Source organism: Cherax quadricarinatus, chromosome 1, assembly GCF_038502225.1.
Source record: "Cherax quadricarinatus isolate ZL_2023a chromosome 1, ASM3850222v1, whole genome shotgun sequence".
Taxonomy (NCBI): domain Eukaryota; kingdom Metazoa; phylum Arthropoda; class Malacostraca; order Decapoda; family Parastacidae; genus Cherax; species Cherax quadricarinatus.
Window position 1 is genome coordinate 18,134,250 of NC_091292.1, and position 23,907 is coordinate 18,158,156.

The following is a 23,907-nucleotide window of genomic DNA, read 5'->3' on the forward strand; positions in this document are numbered from 1 at the left end:
CGCGTCTCGGACGAAGAGCGGTGAGCGGGTTTTTGAGCGGTATGCGAGGCAAAATTTTTGCGATAAAAGCGAGCGGTATGCGGATTGAACGTTATGTGATGCCGACGGTATGCGGGGGTCCACTGTATATTGAGAGTAAAAGAAAGGTGAAGAGAGTGGTGAGAGAGTGCGAAAGGAGAGCAGATGATAGAGTGGGAGAGGCACTGTCAAGAAATTTTAATGAAAATAAGAAAAAATTTTAGAGTGAGTTAAACAAGTTAAGAAAGCCTAGGGAATGTTTGGATTTGTCAGTTAAAATCAGAATAGGGGAGTTAGTAGATAGGGAGAGGGGGGTATTAGGTAGATGACGAGAATATTTTGAGGAACTTTTAAATGTTGAGGAAGAAAGGGAGGCAGTAATTTCATGCAATGGCCAGGGAGGTATACCATCTTTTAGGAGTGAAGAAGAGGAGAATGTAAGTGTAGGGGAGGTATGTGAGGCATTACATAGAATGAAAGGGAGTAAAGCAGCTGGAACTGATGGGATCATGACAGAAATGTTAAAAGCAGGGGGAGATATAGTGTTGGAGTGGTTGGTACTTTTGTTTAATAAATGTATGAAAGATGGGAAGGTACCTAGGGATTGGCAGAGATCATGTATAGTCCCTTTATATAAAGGGAAGGGGGACAAAAGAGATTGTAAAAATTACAGAGGAATAAGTTTACTGAGTATACCAGGAAAAGTGTACAGTAGGGTAATAATTGAAAGAATTAGAGGCAAGACAGAATGTAGGATTGCGGATGAGCAAGGAGGTTTCAGAGTGGGTAGGGGATGTGTAGATCAAGTGTTTACATTTAAGCATATATGTGAACAGTAATTAGATAAAGGTAGGGAAGTTTTTATTGCATTTATGGATTTAGAAAAGGCATATGATAGTGGATAGGGGAGCAATGTGGTAGATGTTGCAAGTATGTGGAATAGGTGGTAAGTTACTAAATGCTGTAAAGAGTTTTTATGAGGATAGTGAGGCTCAGGTTAGGGTGTGTAGAAGAGAGGGAGACAACTTCCCGGTAAAAGTAGGTCTTAGACAGGGATGTGTAATGTCACCATGGTTGTTTAATATATTTATAGATGGGGTTGTAAAAGAAGTAAATGCTAGGGTGTTTGGGAGAGGGGTGGGATTAAATTATGGGGAATCAAATACAAAATGGGAATTGACACAGTTACTTTTTGCTGATGATACTGTGCTTATGGGAGATTCTTAAGAAAAATTGCAAAGGTTAGTAGATGAGTTTGGGAGTGTGTGTAAAGGTAGAAAGTTGAAAGTGAACATAGAAAAGAGTAAGGTGATGAGGGTGTCAAATGATTTAGATGAAGAAAAATTGGATGTCAAATTGGGGAGGAGTAGTATGGAAGAAGTGAATGTTTTCAGATACTTGGGAGTTGACGTGTCAGCGGATGGATTTATGAAGGATGAGGTTAATCATAGAATTGATGAGGGAAAAATGGTGAGTGGTGCGTTGAGGTATATATGGAGTCAAAAAACGTTATCTATGGAGGCAAAGAAGGGAATGTATGAAAGCATAGTAGTACCAACACTTATATGGGTGTGAAGCTTGGGTTGTGAATGCAACAGCAAGGAGGCGGTTAGAGGCAGTGGAGATGTCCTGTCTAAGGGCAATGTGTGGTGTAAATATTATGCAGAAAATTCGGAGTGTGAAAATTAGGAGAAGGTGTGGAGTTAATAAAAGTATTAGTCAGAAGGCTGAAGAGGGGTTGTTGAGGTGGTTTGGTCATTTAGAGAGAATGGATCAAAGTAGAATGACATGGAGAGCATTTAAATCTGTAGGAGAAGGAAGGCGGGGTAGGGGTCGTCTTTGAAAAGGTTGGAAGGAAGGGGTAAGGGAGGTTTTGTGGGCGAGGGGCTTCGACTTCCAGCAGGCGTTCATGAGCGTGTTTGATAGGAGTGAATGGAGATGAATGGTATTTGGGACCTGACGATCTGTTGGAGTGTGAGCAGGGTAATATTTAGTGAAGGGATTCAGGGAAACCGGTTATTTTTATATAACCGGACTTGAGTCCTGGAAATGGGAAGTACAATGCCTGCACTCTAAAGGAGGGGTTTCGGGATATTAGCAGTTTGGAGGGATATGTTGTGTATCTTTATAGGTATATGCTTCTAAACTGTTGTGTTCTGAGCACCTCTGCAAAAACAGTGATTGTGTGTGAGTGAGGTGAAAGTGTTGAATGATGATGAAAGTGTTTTCTTTTTGGGGATTTTCTTTTTTGGGTCACCCTGCCTCGGTGGGAGACAGCCGACTTGTTAAAAAAAAAAAAAGAATAAATAAAAGAAAATTGCTCTGTACAACAAAGGGTCTACTAGATATTATCTCAGTTGCCATTCATTGAAAGGTATCCATGTGATAGCAATCCAAACAGCAAATATTCGTAATTACACCCTCTTCAAGGGGGGCTCCTTGGCGTGGTGAGGAGGCTCTTGGTCTGAGGAATTAGACCTGTAGGTCTCCTTCCTCAGACTGAACCTAATTACCCCCCAAAATCCCCTTCCCTATCCCATCCTTCCCTTTTTCCTTTCTTCCTCCTCCTTTTTCCCACCCCTCCTTTTTGCCCTTCCTCTTTTTGGCTTCTGGGATTTTTCCCACAGGTGCACTAGTTCCTAGGTGGGGGAAAGGGTGCCGGGGTCCATCCTGCTCCGTTGAGGTTCTTAGCGGTGGTGTAGTTTGCCGTGGAATCTGGATCGCCTGGGGATGTCCCGATCCCTCTCCGGTATTCCGGAGGGTGGCTTTGGGTGTCTTTCGGGCGACGGGTGTATCTCTGGAAGCCACCTTTCGGATTCCGGGGGTGGTGGCCGAAGGATGTATGCTTTGTGGCAGATATCCGGCCGCCCTCTCTTTTGTCCACCGAGGTAGCTCGGCAGATGTGAGGTTGCTATCCCGGATTGCTGGTTTACTGGCATGAAGGGTAGGGTATGGCACGGGTTCCATGCTGCATCTGCGCTACTTTCGGTGCTGAGGTCCTCTTGGGTGCGGAGGGAGATTTCTGGCCCTTGCATTCCACCTAAGAACTTTCCCTCCCCGGTCCCCCCTTTTATAATTTTTTTTTCTTTTTTTTTTCTTTTCTCTTTCTTTTTCTTAAAAACAAAAATAAAGAAGTAACCTAACCATGGAGTCCCAAATCCATGACCCCGCTACCCCCGGGCCCCTTATTGTTACTGCACCCCATTCTGACTTCGCCTCATCTTTTGGCCACTCTTTGGACACTCCTAAGGCCCCTGTACCTCTTGCTGGTGCTGTTTCATCACCCGCTTCACGTGCCGGGGTTTCGACTGACTCCTTCGATTTGTCTGACCTCCGCTCTTCTTTGACTATGCTTCCGGCTTCTCCCTCTACGGTGCGGCAATTTTCGAATCGCCAGCCCATCCCACGTTGGACCAACTCTGGTCCCACTTCTAAACACCAACGACAATGTCCTGATGATGTTACTTTGTTACCTTCACACCCTTTGGCAACAACGTTGGTCTACTCTGCTTGGTAACAAACTTCAATCTATTAAACCGAGTATAGGTTACTTGCCCTCTTCTTGTCACCAGTGTCGAGGTTGGGAGACTACTCTATCCTGTCTTCACATTGGCCATACTCGTCTTACTCATGGATATCTCATGGAGAGGCGCCCTGCTCCTCTCTGTGAGAATTGTCAGGTTCCATTATCGGTCAGCCACATTGTTAGACTGCCCACTTTATCAACGAGCACACAGAATTTACCTCCGCCGTAGTCTTCGCTCCGCTGCTCTCTCTTTACCTTCCCTTCTCGCTGATGGACCCAGCTTTCATCCGGACACTCTCTCATTGACTTTTTGACAACAACTGACTTACTTCATTAACTCTGATGATACCTTCAGCCCTTTCTACCTCAATCTCTTGCTACCCTCTTCCCCTGCACTATCCCCTGCCCCGCTGTTTTCTGTAACATACTGATCGTCCTTCCCCGCTTCTGCTGCCCAATACCCTCACTTCCTTCCCTACCCTGCAACGCTGTATAGCCCTTGTGACTTAGCACTTCTTTTTGATTATAATAATAATCGTAATTACACTAAAGCACCAGATAGTATACAGATGTATGTTACATCTAGAAACATAACCCCTACAAATTTGAAGGTCTGATTTTTCATCTTATATTATTTGTAATATAAAATAGGAATACTATATAGAAAAGAAATGTTCTTTCTGGGATTGTGAGATGGGTTACCAAAATAAAGAGCTTCCTATCTAGCTGTAAGAATGCAGCACTTTCCCAGAGGCTGGCTGGCTCTAAAGTGGGCTGAGGTCAATGGTTAAGACTACTATACACATTTTTTCTCAGCTGCCTCAAAACTGCAATTTAAGTAGTGGAGTGAAATTGAAAGGCTTCTGGCCTTGATTTTGAAAGATAAGTGATGATGGACTGTATTGAGAAATAATTTTTGTGGTTGGAATACTACTCGTATTAAAAATAGAGTATATGCATGGTAATTTTTTAATGGTTAATACAGTGGTACCTTGACTAAGAGTTTGTGACCGAGCTTATCAGTTTTCCTTGTTGAAATTAATTGAAATGCCATTAACCCTTTCAGGGTCCAAGGCCAAAATCTGAAGTCACGCACCAGTGTCCAAGAAATTTTGAAAAAAAAAAAATAATTTTTTCTTACAGAATTAAAGAGCATATTTTTGTGAAGGTAATAAAACAAAAAAAATTAGAATCTGATCAGTACTTACCGAGATACAGTGCCAAGAAGTTTGTAGAAAATGATGTGGTGGCGGCAGCATCGACGAATTCCACATACGCATATTATATTATTTTGTTGTTTTAGTTGTTTTTTCTTTTCTTTTCCAATTTTTTTCTATTCCTACTAACATTTGGGGCCTGAGAGACCAATACTGTATATAATTGATATATATATACTCACTGTATTGAACACAATAACCGCACTAAAGTTATTATCATATTATTGTTTACCACTGTTGTTTATTACAATAAACATGCACAAATATTGTATAATACTAATGTTCTATCATATATTTACATATTTACAATCACTGGACATGGTTTTAGAACTGCTGGAGCTTGTGGAACTCCTTGAAACAAGGCACCATGCACAGAGGCACCTTACATTCCTCACACATAAACCGAGTGTCTTTGCGTCTTTGTTGCCGTCGTTTTGTTTGTGCACAGACAATGCATCTCTTCTGAGCAAATTTCTTTTGAGTTGAAGGAAGCTGTATTATGAAATGATCACCTTCTCTCCTCAAACGCTTGGGTATATTGTGATGAATTCGAGGACCATGTTGTATTGCAGGTGTTGTTACCTGGTACTTCATTATGAGTTGTCTGACAACAGACAAACAAAATTCACCATACGGTGGTCTGTTACCAGTCTTTATTTGGTACATATTATATGCATTCAGCATTGAAATGTCCATGAGATGGAAGAAAAGTTTCATGTACCACTTGTAACTCTTACAAACACAGTCAACAAAACCAATCTGCATGTCACACTTGTCAACCAAGCGCATGTTTTGTGTATAATCAATCACTGTCACTGGTTTTCGAATACGTTCATTAGTCACTCGATCAACTTTGCCACTGTCTTGCATTTCATTACGGTGAATGGTTGTCAACAATGTGACATCTCGTTTGTCATGCCACCGTAATGCCATGATGTCATTGGCAGTAAACACCTGCACGTCATCACCACGAACACCTGCGTTGAGCCTGGGCATATGTTTACGATTAGAACGCACTGTGCCACACACATCTGTCTTGTTCACTCGCATGAAATCACTGAGTAATGGGCTTGTGTACCAGTTATCGGTATATAATGTATGGCCCTTACCAAGATAAGGTGCCATCATGTTTCTCACTACGTCACCTGATATACCCAATAACATCTTGGTATCTTTCAATGTTTTACTACCCGTGTATACAACAATATCCAACACCAGGCCACTGTCACAATCACAGAGTACAAACAATTTTATACCAAAGCGGTTCCTCTTGCTCGGTATATACTGCTTGAATGACAGTCTACCTTTGAACAAAATCAAAGACTCGTCAATTACAAGATTCTTGAATGGATAAAAGTATATCCTGAACTTTTGTTTGAGATACATGAAAACATTTCTAATCTTGTATAACCTGTCACTTCTGTCAGGCCTGGTTTTGTCAGAGAAGTGCAACATACGTAACAGTAAGATAAACCTGTTCACTGGTATTATTTCACTGAAGGATGGGGTACAAATTAGCCGATCTGTGGACCAGTATGCTTTTATATTATGCTTATAGACGTGAGGCATAAGCATTATTGTTGCAAAAAGCAAATACATTTCTGCAACAGTCGTCTCTTTCCACCTGTGTAGTCTTGACTGTGGTGATAAGATCGTATTTGCCATGGTGTACTGAAAATACTTAATACTTTCCCTGACAATAATTTCCATCAATGGCTGGTCAAAGAATAATTCAAAGAATTCCAGTTCATTGGCCGTGGTTCCAAGGGGACAGGTAGGTAGAATTCCACTTTGAGAGTCATCAAAGTGGTGAGGGCTGGGAACAAAATTGGGATTTTGCTGCCAATCCCAGATACGGTTTGCTGGTGGATACTGGACATCATAGGCTGGTTGTACTGGTGGTTGTGGCGGGCTGGTGGGTGACGCTCCGCTTTGTCCTTGAACTGACGAGTCAGCAGCGTGGGTCCCCGCGTGGCACAGTGAGTCACGCATGGCGGTGCCACTACCACCACCAGCCCCACTAACACCATCCACTGATGTCTGTGGCCCATCCATGCCAAGTGTAGCCACATCATCCTCACTATCACTACCTAAAATGGGTGTAGGGCCACGGGATGTACTCCGGGATGTACTCCGTCCCCTGGGCACAGCATAGGGTACACTACCCGAGCGCATGCGGCGGCGAACATACCGACGCTTCACTGGTGAATATGTTTCCTCACTATCACTACTCGAATGATCGTCGAGCGCAATAAAATCACAATCCACATCAGAATCATCGTCATTACTGAAGTCAGAGGCCAGGCCACGGGAAAATATTAGTTTTCTCTTACATTTAGGAACACCCGACCGTGAGTCACGAGTGCCCACACCAGAGGTAGAAGGTCAAGGATCGTCGGGGTTTTCTGCACTATTATCGATATCCTGGTCATTATTTTCGGTCACTAACTTATCAAAGCCGTAGAATTCGTCTTCATTTCCACTTCCATCAGTGTCAGAACTATCAGACAGGAAGAGGAGAGTCCCAATTTTCCGGGGAGTGAGAGCTGACGTGCGACGAGGCATGGTGAACAAGGGTGACTGAGCCGGCGTTCCCACAATGCTATGCAGGCGCCTAGATTTTTTGTTTATGGCGCACACCCACGGCGCAGACCCATTCTCTCATATGTAGGCCTATGAGCGCTTTCGCGCTAAATTTGACGGCGCTAGAATTTTGGCGTAGATCTACGGTTTGGACACTCACCGACCAGCCGTAGATCTACGGGACGGACCCTGAAAGGGTTAATATGTTCCAGCCCCCCAAAAAACCACAACAATTTTTTTGTTACGGGTTTTTTTAAATAAGAAAAATGTACATATTTATAAATAAGAAATATTGCATACTCCACCTGCCACCATCCCTACTCCACCCACCACCTTCACTACTACACCCACCACAATCTCTACTCCACCCACCACCATATCTACTCCACCCACCACCATATCTACTCCACCCACCACCTTCCTATGGATACAGAGTTGGATTTGATTTCAGATACGCCACCAATTAGTGGCGGCATATCTGACACTCGTAACTCGGATTTCGGCTTGCAGCTCAAAGCAAAAAATTGACTGAGCAACAGTTCGTAACTCGGAAAACTCATAAGTTGGGGCACTCGTAAGTCAAGGTACCACTGTATCTAAGTTTTGTAAGTTTGTTTATTCATATTTGGAAAAGCTGTATACCACACTGTTACACCTGGTGTATTACATCTTAATACTGTTTATCAACTTAGATATGACATTTAATTTTAAGGTTCATGGGCTAATGTTATTTGCAAATTATTGGAAACTTGTGCATTGGTTTTGCATTTAAAGCTGATATTTGTTAATTGCTGAAAATTAATTGTGATCCATAATAAATTCATTTACCATCAAGGAAATATATAAAAAGAGGCAAAAATATTTTGGTTTAAAATTTAAAAATTTTTCTTATACCATATATCAGGAATTAAAGGGGTAGACATTGATTAAGTAAATGTATGGTCAAGTAAATGAAGAAATTGTTACATATAAAATTGTTGATCTTTCGTTTCTTCCTCCCTGGCAAGTCTCTCAGCTCCTAGGAGGGGGTATGTGTGTTCATTGCCATTATTATATTAGCACCGATATTATCCCCATCTTAGTTTGCATAGTTCAAAATACAAGATAGAGGCTACTCCTATATTAGAATGATACGAAGTTATCAGAGAACCTGTGAAATGCTTGCACAAGATTATTTTTCTGAAGTGATGAAGCATTTGTACTAAACTGCTGGACCAGTGCATCCACAGCTGTATGGCTTTGTATCTCCTATGTGTAATAGCTAGAACCTCATTTTACTCTATATATTAGTGTTAACATGGAATAATTTTATTGGAAGAAAATTCCACATCCACCTATGATACAATTTCCTTAATTCTGAAAATAGTTAAATATTTCCCCCCTCTTTATTATAGATATCTTACACCAACTTAGCAATTTTAAGAAAGGAAATGTAATTGCTAATGGTGTACCTAAAAGTAAGATTGGGCTGGAAGAGGAATTTTTAGGAATGCTGAAAGCTTTTTACCAAGTGAGGAGGAAAAAGCTGGTGTATAGTAAAGCTATTCTAGAGGGGATTTTCTGAGGTAAAAGAAGATACTTGGCTTAGCATGCAGCAGGTTCAACTTTGAGGTTTTTTACCCATCTTTCTCAGTCCATGTCACAAATGCAGGATTGCCTGGCTCATTTATCACTGTCTCACGGTTGGGGGCATTTGCAAATGTTGTACTGTATATGCATGATTTTTTATACACAGTAGTCCCATATTAAGGGTGTTAAAAAGCTGTACTGTAGGACATTTGAATGCATATTTTTGTCTTGTGGGAAATTGTCGTCATATTTCCTGCACAGCTTAACTTAGAAATTTAAGAAGTCTTCAGATACTTGTAGCAGAGGTTTAAAAGTTACACATTTTGATACTTATGTCTAGGACAGTGAATATTATTGTTCTATATGTAAAACAATTTAATTCTTTAATTGAGCTTTCCAACTCTGTAAATTATCATTGTCCCTTTACTTACTTGCTTTAATCCTTCAGCTGTCTTGACAGTCAGTTTAATAATGTAGGTTTAAGCTTCATTAAGGATTAGTTGTTTAGAACTGCCTCTTGTTCCTTGGCTGGCCTTAACAGCTGTTGATGATTTCTCCTGATTATACATTTAGATTAGAACTAATGCAATGAATAAAATTATGTATGTTATTTTCATAAAAATTTAGTACTGTATATACAATATTACAATGGAGTGTGCTTCATGTGTTTTCTTACTAATTCATATATTGAGTGTTGCACCCCCATTGGAGGAGGATGTGTTGCTGTGCCTTTAGAATGTGTTACCTCATGAATTAGTAGTGGAAATGTTGTTGCCATTACACATTCTTTTAAGGTTCATGTTTATAATAATAGATTTTTTCAATGCAGTATTCTTTGCGGAAGCCTCCCCCTATGGATGCAGTAAAGTAATTTAAATTTGATTTTTTAAGCAATTCTTTGATTTTTTCAGGGGAGACAGTAGCTAATGGTGATGAAAATGAAGCACACCACAGCACAGTCTCACACAGCAGTAAAGAGGTAGGAAACTGTCTTATGCATTGTTTTTCTAGGCTAGTCCAATTATTAGATCACCCTGCCTAGGTGGGAGACGGCTGAAGCAGGAGGAGGCGGGGGTCGTAGTGGTACCATCCATTAAAACCGTGATTATGTATGAGTGAGGTAAAAGCGTTGAGTGATGATGAAAGTATTTTCTTTTTAGGGATTTTCTTTCTTTTTGGGTCACCCTGCCTAGGTGGGAGATGGCCGACTTGTTGAAAAAAAAAAAAAATGTATGTGTGACATAGTTGCTGATCCCGTATATGTATATGTTATCTGAGTATTATAGTACAATCCATACGTTTTACATACACGACCTCTTGCTAGGCTCAGTGACTAGCATGTGTGACGTCACGTGATGCCGATGTGAGTGCTACGCTCCCGGCCCTAGGCCTCAGTTCCCCGTAGTCCTAGCAGGCGACAGGACAGGCAGTTTGGACTATACATGCTCTCTGCCAGTCCCTAGGTACCTTCCCCTCTTCCATACATTTATTAAACAAAAATACCAACCACTCCAACACTATATCTCCCCCTACTTTTAACATTTCTGTCATGATCCTGTCAGTTCCAGCTGCTTTACCCCGTTTCATTCTATGTAATGCCTCGCGCACCTTCCCCCTTACACTTGCATCCTGCTCTTCTTCACTCCTGCGATCCTTGGGACAAGGTACACAGTGCTCTAACCACTGTACCACACTGGACAATGTATTGGCGTCCATTGAGCGCTAGACGTTTTGATCCAAGGCAGCCAGCATTCTGGAAGGTGGCATTAGCTACTTTTATCTCATCCCCTGCATGCATTGACCGACGGGAGATTTTTTACAATGTTTAGAATTTGCAGAACAGGTGAAATATGTGTGTCTTGTCCCAAGGTTCGTAGGTTTGAGTCTCCTCCTACCAGAGATTAGTGTTCGTGAATATTTCGCCTGTTCTGCAAATGCATGCAGGGGACGAGATGAAATAGCTAACACCACCTTCCTGAATGCTGGCTGACTTGGATCAAAATGTCTAGCGTTGACTGGACGCCAAGGTATTGTCCAGTGTAGTACAGTGGTTAGAGCACTGCGTACCTTGTCCCAAGGTTTGTAGGTTTGAGTCTCCTTCAACCAGAGATTAGTGTTTGTGAATATTTCGTCTCCAGATGGGGATATAGTTTTGGAGTGGTTAGTGTTTTTACTTAATAAATGTACGGAAGAGGGTAAGGTACCTAGGGACAGGCAGAAAGCATGCATAGTTCCTTTGTTTAAAAGCAAAGGGAACAAAAGAGAGTGTAAGAATTATAGGGGAATAAGTCTGTTGAGTATACCTGGTAAAGTGTATTGAAAGAATTAAGAATAAGACAGAGTGGGATAGCAGATGAACAGGTAGGCTCTAGGAATGGTAGGGGATGTGTAGACCAAGTAAAACATATAGGTGAACAGTATTTAGATAAGGGTAAAGAGGTTTTTGTGGCATTAATGGATTTGAAAAAGACGTATGATAGGGTGGATAGGGGGGCAATGTGGCAGATGTCGCAAATGTATGGAATAGGAGGTTGGTTATTGAAAGTAATGAATTCTTTGAGGATAGTGAGACACAGGTTAGAGTATGTAGTCGAGAGGGAGATTACAGTGGACCCTCCCTTTTCATCTTTAATTTGTTCCAGAGAGTCCAGCAAAATGTAAATCCAATTACATAATCCATTTCAGACATCCAAAAGTATAAACAAAAAATACATTTTACAGAGAAGAACTACATTCAATGGCTTATTTATCTATTACAATTCATCCAATAGGACATAAACAATATTAATAACACAGAAACATGATATATACTGTAGAATGAATAAAATATGTCATTAACATATGTCATTAAACGTATGTGAGGAGTAAGTGGTGGTGGTGGTGTTGGGTTTATTAGGGCCACTGAGAGAAGCCGTACATATTAGTGGTAGAGGCGGCAGCAGAAGCTACCAACACTATTCACACAAACAATGTACGTAATTTATAATAAGAAATATTTACACTTACTGTACCTTTTAGATGCTGTCATTAGTTTAGGGTGGTGGAACATAGGCAGGGCGGCGTATGTTTTTCAGTGCCCTATATACCTCAACAATGGAGGAGCCAGTTTCGTGTCATTCTTATTCTATCACTTAACTTATTTGCTAGTGACACTGTTAATGCTACACTTTATCGCTGGCTGGCACTATAGCCTTTATCGACTCCTGCTGCTTTAGTATCGTACATATCGTAGAATCACTGAAGAAGGCACATTCTCCCCTCTCTCTTCCTCCTCCACTTTGGTGCTTTGTTACTGGTTTTTTCATGAATTCTATCATGTTCTTACCTTTTTTATCACCAGGCTGGCACTAGCAGTTCTTTTTTGGGCCCATTGTGGCAGTCACACAGAATAAACAAGTGCAAAAAACAATGAATTATTATGAAATGTTTCCTATGGCCTTGCAGGATAATGTTCACCCACCCGTAAACAAAGCGACACTGCCTCTTCAGAATGAGCGTGTAGGAGGTTGTGTGCACAGCACACTTGGACATGTACTGTACCACCAACGAGAATGGAGGAAAGCAACAAAAATGGAGCCAATTTTACGGTGCACTGTATTTCCCAGTAAAAGTTGGCCTTAGACAGGGATGCATGATGTCACCATGGTTGTTCAATATATAGATGGAGTTGTAAGAGAAGTGGATGCTTGGGTGTTGGCAAGAGGTCTGGGTTTAAAAGATAAAGAATCTAACACAAATTGGGAGTTGTCACAGTTGCTCTTTGCTGATGACACTGTGCTTTTAGGAGATTCTGAAGAGAAGTTTCAGAGGCTGGTTGATGAGTTTGGTACGATATGTAAAAGAAGTAAATTAAAAGTGAATATAGGAAAGAGTAAGGTGATGAGGATAACAAAAAATTAGGTAATGGAAGATTGGATATCAGATTGGAGGGAGAGTATGGAGGAGATGAATTTATTCAGATATTTGGGAGTTGATGTGTCGGCAGTTTGGGTCTATGAAAGATGAGGTGAATCATAGAATCAACGAGGAAAAAATGGTGAGTGGTGCACTGAAGAGACAAAGGACTTTATCCATGGAAGCAAAGAGGGGAATGTATGAGAGTGTAGTTATACCAATGCTCTTGTATGGGTGTGAGGCATAGGTGACGAATGTTGCAACAAGGAGAAGGCTGGAGGAAGTAGAGATGTCATGTCTGAGGACAGTGTGTGGTGTGAATATACATAGTTTGGAGATTAGGAGGAGGTGCGGGATTACCAAAACTATTATCCAGAGGGCTGAGGAGGGGTTATTGAGATGGTTTGGAAATGTAGAGAAGTTGGAACAAAATAGAATGACTTTGAGAGTGTATAAATCTGTAGTGGAGGGAAGGCCTTTCAAAGCCATCTATTATAATTATGTAGTACATTGTTATTATACATGTATTATTATTATACATATTATTATTATTATTATTATTATTTTATTATACAGTGGACCCCCGCCTTTCAGCGGCCGCGACTTTCTTCAAATCTGACATTCAGCAACTTTTCGGCAAAATGTAGTCTCGCGGTTCATGATTGGCCTCGTGATTCAGCGACCATCTGGTACGCATCTGACGAGCATCCCACTGTCAGTGCTCACACAAAGCCAGTCTCCCGCACCATTCACACTTGGTGTGCCATTGTTTATCAGCAAGTGACCATCACCCCACGGGTTCATATGATACATTTCATAATAATCCATTTTTTTGTGCTTCTAACTGCTAAATAAGCCACCATGGGACCAAAGAGGCCCCTAGTGCCAGGCCTTTGGTAAAGAAAGAAAGAAACACGATTAGACTTCACCTGGTCTGTTCTCCCGGATTTACATGACAGCGATCATTTCCCAATCATTCTTACTTCCCCTTCATATTCACCACCTCTTCGTAACCCATGCTGGCAATTTGATCAAGCAAATTGGAACCTTTACTCACAACTAACTGTTTTTAGTGAGGTTCCTTCTTCGTCCTCCATTGATGAGCTTTTACACCTCTTCTCGTCCTCCGTTTTAACCGCAGCTTCTCATTCTATACCCCAAACTTCGGGCAGGCATTCTCAGAAATGCGTGCCTTGGTGGTCTCCTGCTTGTGCAGTACGTTTGAAACGCACTGCATGGGGCAGGTACCGGTACAATAGAACCACGGAGAGACTTCTTGATTTTAAGCAGAAGCGTGCGATCGCTTGCTGTGTCATCCGTGATGCTAAATGCACTTGCTGGCGAGATTTTGTCTCCACCATCACCTCTGCTTCCTCTATGAGTGTAGTCTGGAAAAAAGTACAAAAACTGAGCCTCTGTTCTGCGGGTTGCCGGTGTTGATATAGCAAACCCACTAGATGTTGCCAATGAAATTGGCAATCATCTGGTCCGTATTTCTCAGGGGCTCCATCTATGCCCCTCGTTTCTTTCCTCGAAGTTTGCCAGAGAGTTAGCACCCTTGGACTTTTCTTCTCTCAGAGAAGAACAGTATAAGGGGCCTTTTACACTTCAGGAACTGGAGGCAATACTTTCAGCTTGCCGATCATCGGCAGCTGGGCCTGACGACATTCATATTCGTATGCTACAACATTTACATCAGTCAGCCCTTGCAGTCCTATTACGCCTTTTCAATCTTATTTGGTCACAGGGAGTTCTTCCACAGCTGTGGAAATCTGCCATTGTTCAGGTCACTTGTTCTATCTAGGCTGGAATATTGCTGCACACTAACAGCACCTTTCAAGGCAGGTGAAATTGCTGACCTAGAAAATGTACAGAGAACTTTCACGGCGCGCATAAAGGAGATAAAACACCTCAATTACCCGCAGTCCCGTAGTACCCGCAAACCGGGTACTACGGGACATGAAGCCTCCCACTATCGTCCCATTGCTCTTAACAGTGCAGTTTGCAAAGTGATGGAACGCCTGGTAAATAGACGTTTAGTGTGGAATTTAGAGACACACAACAGTCTCTCCACTCGTCAATATGGCTTTCGTAAGGGCCGTTCTACCATAGACCCCTTACTATGCTTGGATACGTATGTTCGTAATGCCTTTGTGAATAACCACTCAGTTATTGCCATATTTTTTGACCTTGAGAAGGCATATGACACAACTTGGAGGTATAATATTTTGGCCCAAGCCCACTCCTTAGGCCTTCGAGGCAATCTACCATCCTTCCTTAAGAACTTTTTAACCGACAGACATTTCCGTGTTCGGGGTAATAATGTGCTCTCCCCGGACTTTATCCAAGCTGAAGGTGTCCCCCAGGGATGTGTTCTGAGCACAACACTTTATCTCCTTGCTGTAAATGATTTGGCCTCTAGTCTTCCATCCAATATTTGGTCATCACTCTATGTTGATGACTTCGCTGTTGCATGTACAGGTGCTGACTGTCACCTCATTACAGTGTCTCTCCAACATGCGGTCGACCATGTTTCCAATTGGGCCACCACACATGGGTTTAAATTTTCCAGTACCAAAACTCGCCAAATTACTTTCATTAGACGCTCTGTTATCTCCGATCATCCTTTGTACCTCTATGGCTCCTGTATCCCTGAACGTGATAGTCAGGTTTCTAGGCCTCCTTTTTGACCGTAGGTTATCCTGGAAACCTCACATTACCTCTCTGAAGGCAACTTGTCACAGCCGGCTGAACCTTCTTAAAACCCTTGCTCATCTTTCATGGGGAGCTGATCGTCGAACTCTCCTTCGCCTACATTCCGCCCTCATTTTTTCAAAACTTGATTATGGTGACCAGATCTATTCAGCGGCCTCTCTTGCTACTCTCTCTAGCCTTAACCCCATTCATCACCAAGGATTATGTTTATGCCTTGGTGCTTTTCGCTCTTCCCCTGTTGAGAGCCTCTATGCAGAAGCGAACGTTCCATCCTTATCCGACCGCCGTGATGCCCATTGCCTTCACTACTATGTACGCTCTCATGATCTCCGCAATCCTTCTATTTATAGAATGGTCACCGATATTAGTAAACATTCTTTATTTGTTCGCCGCCCCTGTTTGCTCCATCCCTTCTTCCTTCGCCTACATTCGCTCTTGTCTTCTCTTCAATTACCACCTCTCTATGTTCATGTAGCATCTCACTTTTCCCTACCCCCTGGGAAGTTCCAGCTGTTCGAGTCTGTTCTTTCTCACTTCCTTGCTCAAAAGCCCAACTGTCTACAGTAGCTTCCCGCTCTCTTTTTCTTGACCACTTCCACTCTCCTCCTCATGCCTTTGCACTGTACACAGATGGCTCTAAGTCTTCTGACGGCGCAGGATTCGCAGCAATGTTTCCGGACAGCGTTGTACGATGGCATTTACTATCTTCGGCTAGTATCTTTACTGCTGAATTGTATGCCATTCTTGCAGCACTTATCCGTATTGCATCTATGCCTATGTCATCATTTGTGGTTGTCTCAGACTCCCTTAGTGCTTTACAGGCTATACAGAAATTTGATACACCTCACCCCTTAGTCCTCCGTATCCAGCTTTGGCTATGCCGCATCTCTCCCAAGCATAAAGATATTGTTTTTTGTTGGGTCCCTGGTCATGTTGACGTACAGGTCAGTGAACAGGCAGACACTGCTGCGCGGTCAGCAGTACATGACCTACCAGTTTCATATAGAGGTATTCCATTTACGGACTATTTTGCTGCAATAGCTACCCACCTTCACACCCGTTGGCAACAACATTGGTCTACTGTGCTCGGTAACAAACTTCAATCTATTAAACCGAGTATAGGTTACTGGCCGTCTTCTTGTCACCAGTGTCGAGGTTGGGAGACTACTCTCTCCCATCTTCGCATTGGCCATACTCGTCTTACTCATGGTTATCTCATGGAGAGGCGCCCTGCTCCTCTCTGTGAGAATTGTCAGGTTCCATTATCGGTTAGCCACATTCTATTAGACTGCCCACTTTATCAACGAGCACACAGAATATACCTCCAATGTCGTCTTCGCTCCGCTGCTCTCTCTTTACCTTCCCTTCTCGCTGATGGACCCACCTTTCATCCGGACTCTCTCATTGACTTTTTGACAACAACTGACTGACTTCACAAACTCTGATGATGCCTTCAGCCTTTTCTACCTCGATCTCTTGCTGCCCTCTACCCCTGCACTATCCCCTGCCCCGCTGTTTTCTGTAACCTACTGATCATCCCTCCCCCCTTCTACCGCCCAATACCCTCGCTTCCTTCCCTACCCTGCAGCACTGTATAGCCCTTGTGGCTTAGAGCTTCTTTTTTATTATAATAATAATAATATAAAGCAGGGCCTGCCTGTATAATAATTTTAAGCAGCCTTGTAAATGACTGGTCTGGAATTGTGTTTAACCCATAAATGGTCCAAACGTATTATACGTTCACTACCCCAGTGCCCCGAATATTTTGAAAAATAAAAAAAAAAATATTTTTTTAATGAAAATAAAAAGCACATTTTTCCAAGTGTTAAAAGATTAAAATAAAAAAAATTAGGGTCAGTACTTGCCGAGATATGAGGCTGCAAAGTTGGCACTTATTGCTCACCTGACGGCAACATGGGGTCCTGCCGCTTGCAGAAGCGTTGGCGATATACCATTTTTTCTCATTTTTATATTTATATAATTTTTATGTTCTGATAATTACTATTTATTGTAGTTCTTGTCATTTCATAACCAATCTTTGTTCTGACACTATTATTAGGTACTGAAGTTGTACTCAGATTGTCATAAACACATTGACAGGTGGACATTTACACCTGCCTTGGTCATTTACTATTGTCTAGGAATATATACAAAGTATTTATAGGTCCCAGCAATGTTTTGGATACACAGGAGTATAGGAGGAGGAGGAGGGAGGAAAAAGGAAGAAGAAAGAAGTAGTTCCCTTGAAGCAATGTGTAAGACAAGTGTTCATTGACAAGCATCTGGGAGAGCAGTGATAATATGAGATATGAGATGAAATTTGATGGGCACCAGCGAGGGTGCAGAGATAAGGGATGAAATTTGATGAGCTCGTATCTCTGATTATCTGTCTCATTCTTATTTCTCTGTCTGCTTGTCTCTTTCCGTCTCTCGGCTTGTCTCTGTCTCAGATAGAACCACTGTGAACCAACGGGTATTCTTATGCATTATATCTATGAGTGCAATATAGCACTTGGGATTTTTTAGGTTATCCTAGGTAATTTACACTATGTATAATTGTGTTTGTGTGTACCTGTGAGACAGATAAAAAGAGATAAGAGACAGACAGAGATAGGCAGACAGAAATAGACAGACTGACCCTAAACTTGGGGTTAACATCACTTTCCTCTTAAAAGGGAAGTGTTAATATGACATTAAATCAGTGAATCCTTGGTGTTTGCCACGCTGTTTGCTCTAGCTGGCGCTCAATATAACTGGCGCTCCCACAAGGTACTAAGTGGTCTCAGATTTTTTTAATGTGGTGTACACCGAGTGTTACCCATTCTATGCTGACCAGGCATCTCAGGCCAATCGTGCCAAATTTGGAGGCAGGAAAAATAAAACGTATACAGTGGACCCTGGTGTACAATATTAATCCATTCCTGAGGGCTCATCGTATGCCAAAATTATCAGAAGGCGAATTAATTTTCCCCATGAGAAATAATGGAAATCAAATTAATCCGTGCAAGACACCGAAAAGTACTATGAAAAAAAACTTTTACCACATGAAATATTAAGTTTAATGCACACAAACTGAAGAAGACATGCACAGTTAGTAGTACTCTACTAACAATAGAATACACGACACTTTCCTTTAATGAAGATCTGGTGATGATTGATGGGATGGGAGGAGGGGAGAGTGTCCAAGTTGTTAATGTTTAGAAGGGGAATCCCCTTCCATTAGGACTTGAGGTAGCAAGTCCTTTTCCAGGGTTACTCCATTTCTTCTTTTAATGCCACTAGGACCAGCTTGAGAGTCACTGGACCTCTGTCGCACAACAAATCTGTCCATAGAGGTCTGTACCTCCTGTTCCTTTAAGATTTGTCTAAAATGGGCCACAACATTGTCATTGTAATAGTCACCAGCACGGCTTGCAATAGCTGTGTTAGGGTGATTTTCATCCATAAAGGTTTACAGTTCAACCCACTTTGCACACATTTCCTTAATTTTTGAAGTAGGCACAATGGATTCCACAACTGGCATAGGCTTCTCAGGGTTAGCCCCAAACCCTTCAAAATCTTTCTTAATTTCCATACTGATTCTCACCCTTTTTACCACAGGGTTGGCACTAGAAGCTTCCTTGGGGCCCATGGTGACTTATTTTACAGAAACAAGCGCCAAAAACACTGTGATAATATGGAATGTACCGAATGTATGCTTAGAACCAATCTTGGGCGGAAAACATTATATACTGAGTCAAAAAAGGAGAATTAGTGTGCACTGCGTAGCAGAGTTTACTGCCAGAGGGGAATCATAGGCCTGTCCCATGTGGAAAAAAATAATAATAATTGAACTTTTCATGTCAGAGGAAAGAAAGTCTCCCTGATAACATTGAGTATACATAGTGTATAGTGTATACTACAGTGGCTCCCTAGTATATTGATGATAAAGGCTAAAGTGTCATTTGAAAACAGGTGAATTTGTAAATGAAGTCCTCTTCAAGGGGGGCTCCTTGGCGTGGTGAAGAGGCTCTTGGTCTGAGGAATTAGCCCTGTCGGTCTTCTTCCTCAGACCGAACCTAATTACCCCCCATTCTCCCCTCCCCTATCCCATCCTCCCCATCCTCCCCTTTTTCCATTCCTCCTCCTCCTCCTCACCCCTCCCTTTTGCCCTTCCTCTTTTTAGCCTTCGTGATTTCTCCCACAGGCGCGCTAGTTCCTGGGTAGGGGAAAGGACACCGGGGTCCATCCCATTCCATTGAGGTTTCTTGGCGGTGGCGTAGTTTGCCGTGGAATCTGGATTGCCTAGGGATGTCCCGATCCCTCTCCGGTATCCCGGAGTAGCTTTGGGTGTCTTTTGGGCGACGGGTGTATCTCTGGAAGCCACCTTTCGGATTCCGGGGGTGGTGGCTGAAGGAGGTATGCTTTGTGGCGGATATCCGGCCGCCCTCTCTTTTGTCCACCGAGGTAGCTCGGCAGATGTGAGGTTGCTATCCCAGATTGCTGGTTTACTGGCATGAAGGGTAGGGTATGGCACGGGTTCCATGCTGCATCTGCGCTACTAGCGGTGTCGAGTCCTCTTGGGCGCGGAGGGAGATTTCTGGCCCTTTCATTCCTCCTAGGAACTATCCCTCCCCGGTCCCCCCTTTTTTTTTCTTTTTTTTATTTTTATTTTCTTTTCTTCTTTCTTTTTTTTTCTTAAAAACAAAAAGAAAGAAGTAACCTAACCATGGCAGCCCTAGTCCATGAACCTGGTACCCCCGGGCCCCTTCTTGATACCGCACCCCGTTCTGACCCCGCCTCGTCTTTGGACCACTCTTCAGACATTCCTCATGCCTCTGTACCTATTGCCGGTGCTGTTTCCTCACCCGCTTCAGGTACTGAGGCCTCGACTGACTCCTTCGATTTATCAGACCTTCGCTCTCCTCTGACTATGCTTCCGGCCTCTCCCTCTACGGTGCGGCAATTTTCAAATCGCCGACCCGTTCCACGTCGGACCAACTCTGGTCCCACGCCTAAACGTCAACGACAATTACCTGCTGATGATACTTCTCCACCTTCACCTTCTCGTTCTTCTCAGAAACGATCGACACGTCCTTCACTACCTTTCCACGCTCAGTTTCAGACTGAACAGTGGACTAAATTCTTCACTTTACGACCAACTTCCTCTACTGCCTATCTTTCTGACCATAGTATTGGCAAGGCACTCCTACGCCATGTTGGTAAAGATATTTCTTTTCATGCTCTTAAGAGCGGTACGCGCATCATTACCGTACAGAATGCTACCCAGGCTCGTGAGCTCTCTCGTCTTTCCCATATAGATACTGTTCCTGTCACCCTTGAAAAACATCATTCCCTCAATTCTTGTAGTGGTACCGTTATTCTGCCCCATACCATAGTTCAACAAAATTTCCAGACATGTGGCACCGACATTCTAGAACAGCTGGAACTCCAAGATCTCCCAATCCTCAAGGTAGACACTTACGTTCTTCCTGCCCGTGGACGGAGACGATACCCTAGCAATGTGGCTCGTTTAACTTTTGACAGCCGAGAACTCCCATCCTCCGTTTATATAGCAGGACATCGGTTACAAGTTCGAAAGGTGATCCCTACACCACAACAGTGTAGAAATTGCTGGCGATTTGGCCATCCAGCGAAATATTGCAGATCTATCGCCGAATGCCCAGTCTGTGGTGCCGATGACCATTCTAATACGTCTTGCAATCGATCTCCCTCTTGCCTTAACTGTCATGAGGCTCACCCTTCGTACTCTCGCCGTTGTCAGGTCTATTTAAACGAGCGGGAAATCCGTTACCTCAAAGAGACAGAAGGTCTCCCTTATGCCATGGCAGTTTCTCATCTCCGCCTCCAAGGGAGACTCCCACGTGTTTCTTATTCCCGTGTTTCAAAACGTCCCCCCACTTCTGGTATCCCATCTTCTACACCCACCTCTGTGGTTACCTCTCCCATAATCACTCCTGTATCTAATCCTTTTGCTGTCCTCGGCTCAGACGTCCCTACTTCAACGCCTCAGTCTAATCTCGCTTCTTCGAGTTCTCTCTTACAAGCCTCAGTATCGACGAGACCTCGTACGACACCTCTTCCCAATCGTCCCTCTACTTCTCAAAAGTCAAAAAAAGGTCCGTTAACACCTCCTACCCATCTTCCACCTCCTCATTTTACCCTCCCTGTCTCTGTCCCTAGTTCTTCCCCTCTCACTGGCTCAGTTACAAGTGCAGAGGTTCACCCTCCTCCTCGTAATGTACCTTCCTCCCCTGTTCCCTCCCAAGTTTCTTCCTCTTCTGCCACCTCCCAGGTTCCTGTCTCTTCTGTCCCCTGCCACGCTTCTCCAGTTCCCTCCACCCTTTCGCCCCCCCCTACCTTGGTACAGTCCAATACAGTTCCAATCTTTACTCATCCTCCCCCTACCATTCCCAATATTGTCTCCCATACGACATCTCTGAATTCCGAAACACTTGAAGCAATCTCTGAATATATTGCAGAGACCAAACCATCAATGGACACTGATCCACCTTCCGCTCTTTCTCTCTCCTCTGCTCCATCTGCGCAACTCCTTTCTTCACAGCGCACCGTTCCTTCGCTGCTTGAACATTTTCCACTGCCTCCGCATGTGGACTTTTCTAACCCTTCTAGTCCGTAGGAACCCTTACCTGCGGATTTCAAGTATCTTTATCATTGCCAATCATGGCCTTTTTACAGTGGAATATACGCGGCCTCAGGGGTAATCGGGGTGAGCTTCAGATGTTACTCTCCCAGTTTGCCCCTGTTGGTGTTTGCTTAAAGGAACCAAAATTACACTCTGCTGTTATTTCTCACATCTCAGGCTATAATTTATTGTATTCTTCAGATCCTTTTCCTGATGGGACCTTTAATGAAAGTGCCCTTCTTCTCCGCACTGATATTCCGTACCATCAGCTATTTATTCATACTTCGCTGCATTACACAGCAGCCCGTATCCACTTACATAGGTGGTATACGCTCTGTTCTTTATATCTCTCTCCTTCTCGGGCATTATCTATTCCGGATTTTGCCTTCCTTGTTTCGTCATTACCGCCACCGATTCTGTTACTTGGTGATTTTAATGCCCACCATTTCCTCTGGGGAGGGTCTCACTGTGATTCCCGTGGAATTCAGTTAGAGGCTTTTCTTGCCACCCACCCCCTCCATGTTTTAAATACAGGTACTCACACCCATTTTGATCCTCGGACTCATACTCTCTCTTGCATCGATCTCTCAGTTTGCTCTTCCTCCGCCGCATTAGACTTTACTTGGTCTGTTCTCCCGGACTTACATGACAGTGATCATTTCCCAATCATTCTTACTTCCCCTTCATATTCGCCACCTCTTCGCACCCCACGCTGGCAATTTAATCGGGCAAATTGGAACCTTTACTCACACCTGACTGTTTTTAAAGAGGTTCCTTCTTCGTCCTCCATCGATGAGCTTTTACACCTCTTCTCGTCCTCCGTTTTCACCGCAGCTTCTCATTCTATACCCCAAACTTCGGGCAGGCATTCTCAGAAATGCGTACCTTGGTGGTCTCCTGCTTGTGCTCGTGCAGTACGTTTGAAACGCGCTGCATGGGGCAGGTACCGGTACAATAGAACCACAGAGCGACTCCTTGATTTTAAACAGAAGCGTGCGATCGCTCGCCGTGTCATCCGTGACGCTAAACGCACTTGCTGGCGAGATTATGTCTCCACCATCACCTCTGCTTCCTCTATGAGTGCAGTCTGGAAAAAAGTACGAAAACTGAGTGGTAAATATTCTCCTGACCCGGCTCCTGTTCTGTGAGTTGCCGGTGTTGATATAGCAAACCCACTAGATGTTGCCAATGAAATTGGCAATCATCTGGTCCGTATTTCTCAGGGACTCCATCTATGCCCCTCATTTCTTTCCTCAAAGTCTGCCAGAGAGTTAGCACCCTTGGACTTTTCTTCTCTCAGAGAAGAACAGTATAATGTGCCTTTTACACTTCAAGAACTGGAAGCAACACTCTCAGCTTGTCGATCATCGGCAGCTGGGCCCGACGACATTCATATTCGTATGCTACAACATTTACATCAGTCAGCCCTTGCAGTCCTATTACGCCTTTACAATCTTATTTGGTCACAAGGAGTTCTTCCACAGCTGTGGAAATCCGCCATTGTTCTCCCTTTCCGCAAACCAGGCACTACGGGACATGAAACCTCCCACTATCGTCCCATTGCTCTTACCAGTGCAGTTTGCAAAGTAATGGAACGTCTAGTAAATAGATGTTTAGTGTGGTATTTAGAGACACACAACAGTCTCTCCACTCGTCAATATGGCTTTCGTAAGGGACGTTCTACCATAGACCCCTTACTGCGCTTGGATACGTATGTTCGTAATGCCTTTGCGAATAAC

The 23,907-nt window shown here is 43.2% G+C and overlaps 1 protein-coding gene across 1 annotated transcript in view; it reads left to right on the plus strand.

Moving 5' to 3' along the window:
• The window catches only part of LOC128687399 (uncharacterized), a 116,929-nt gene that overhangs the window by 54,966 nt on the left and 38,056 nt on the right, over positions 1 to 23,907 (plus strand). The window contains exons 10-11 of the mRNA XM_070100941.1: positions 8,352 to 8,372; positions 9,825 to 9,892. Of these exons, the coding sequence (XP_069957042.1) occupies positions 8,352 to 8,372; positions 9,825 to 9,892 (89 nt within the window). The remainder of the gene's footprint in view (positions 1 to 8,351; positions 8,373 to 9,824; positions 9,893 to 23,907) is intronic.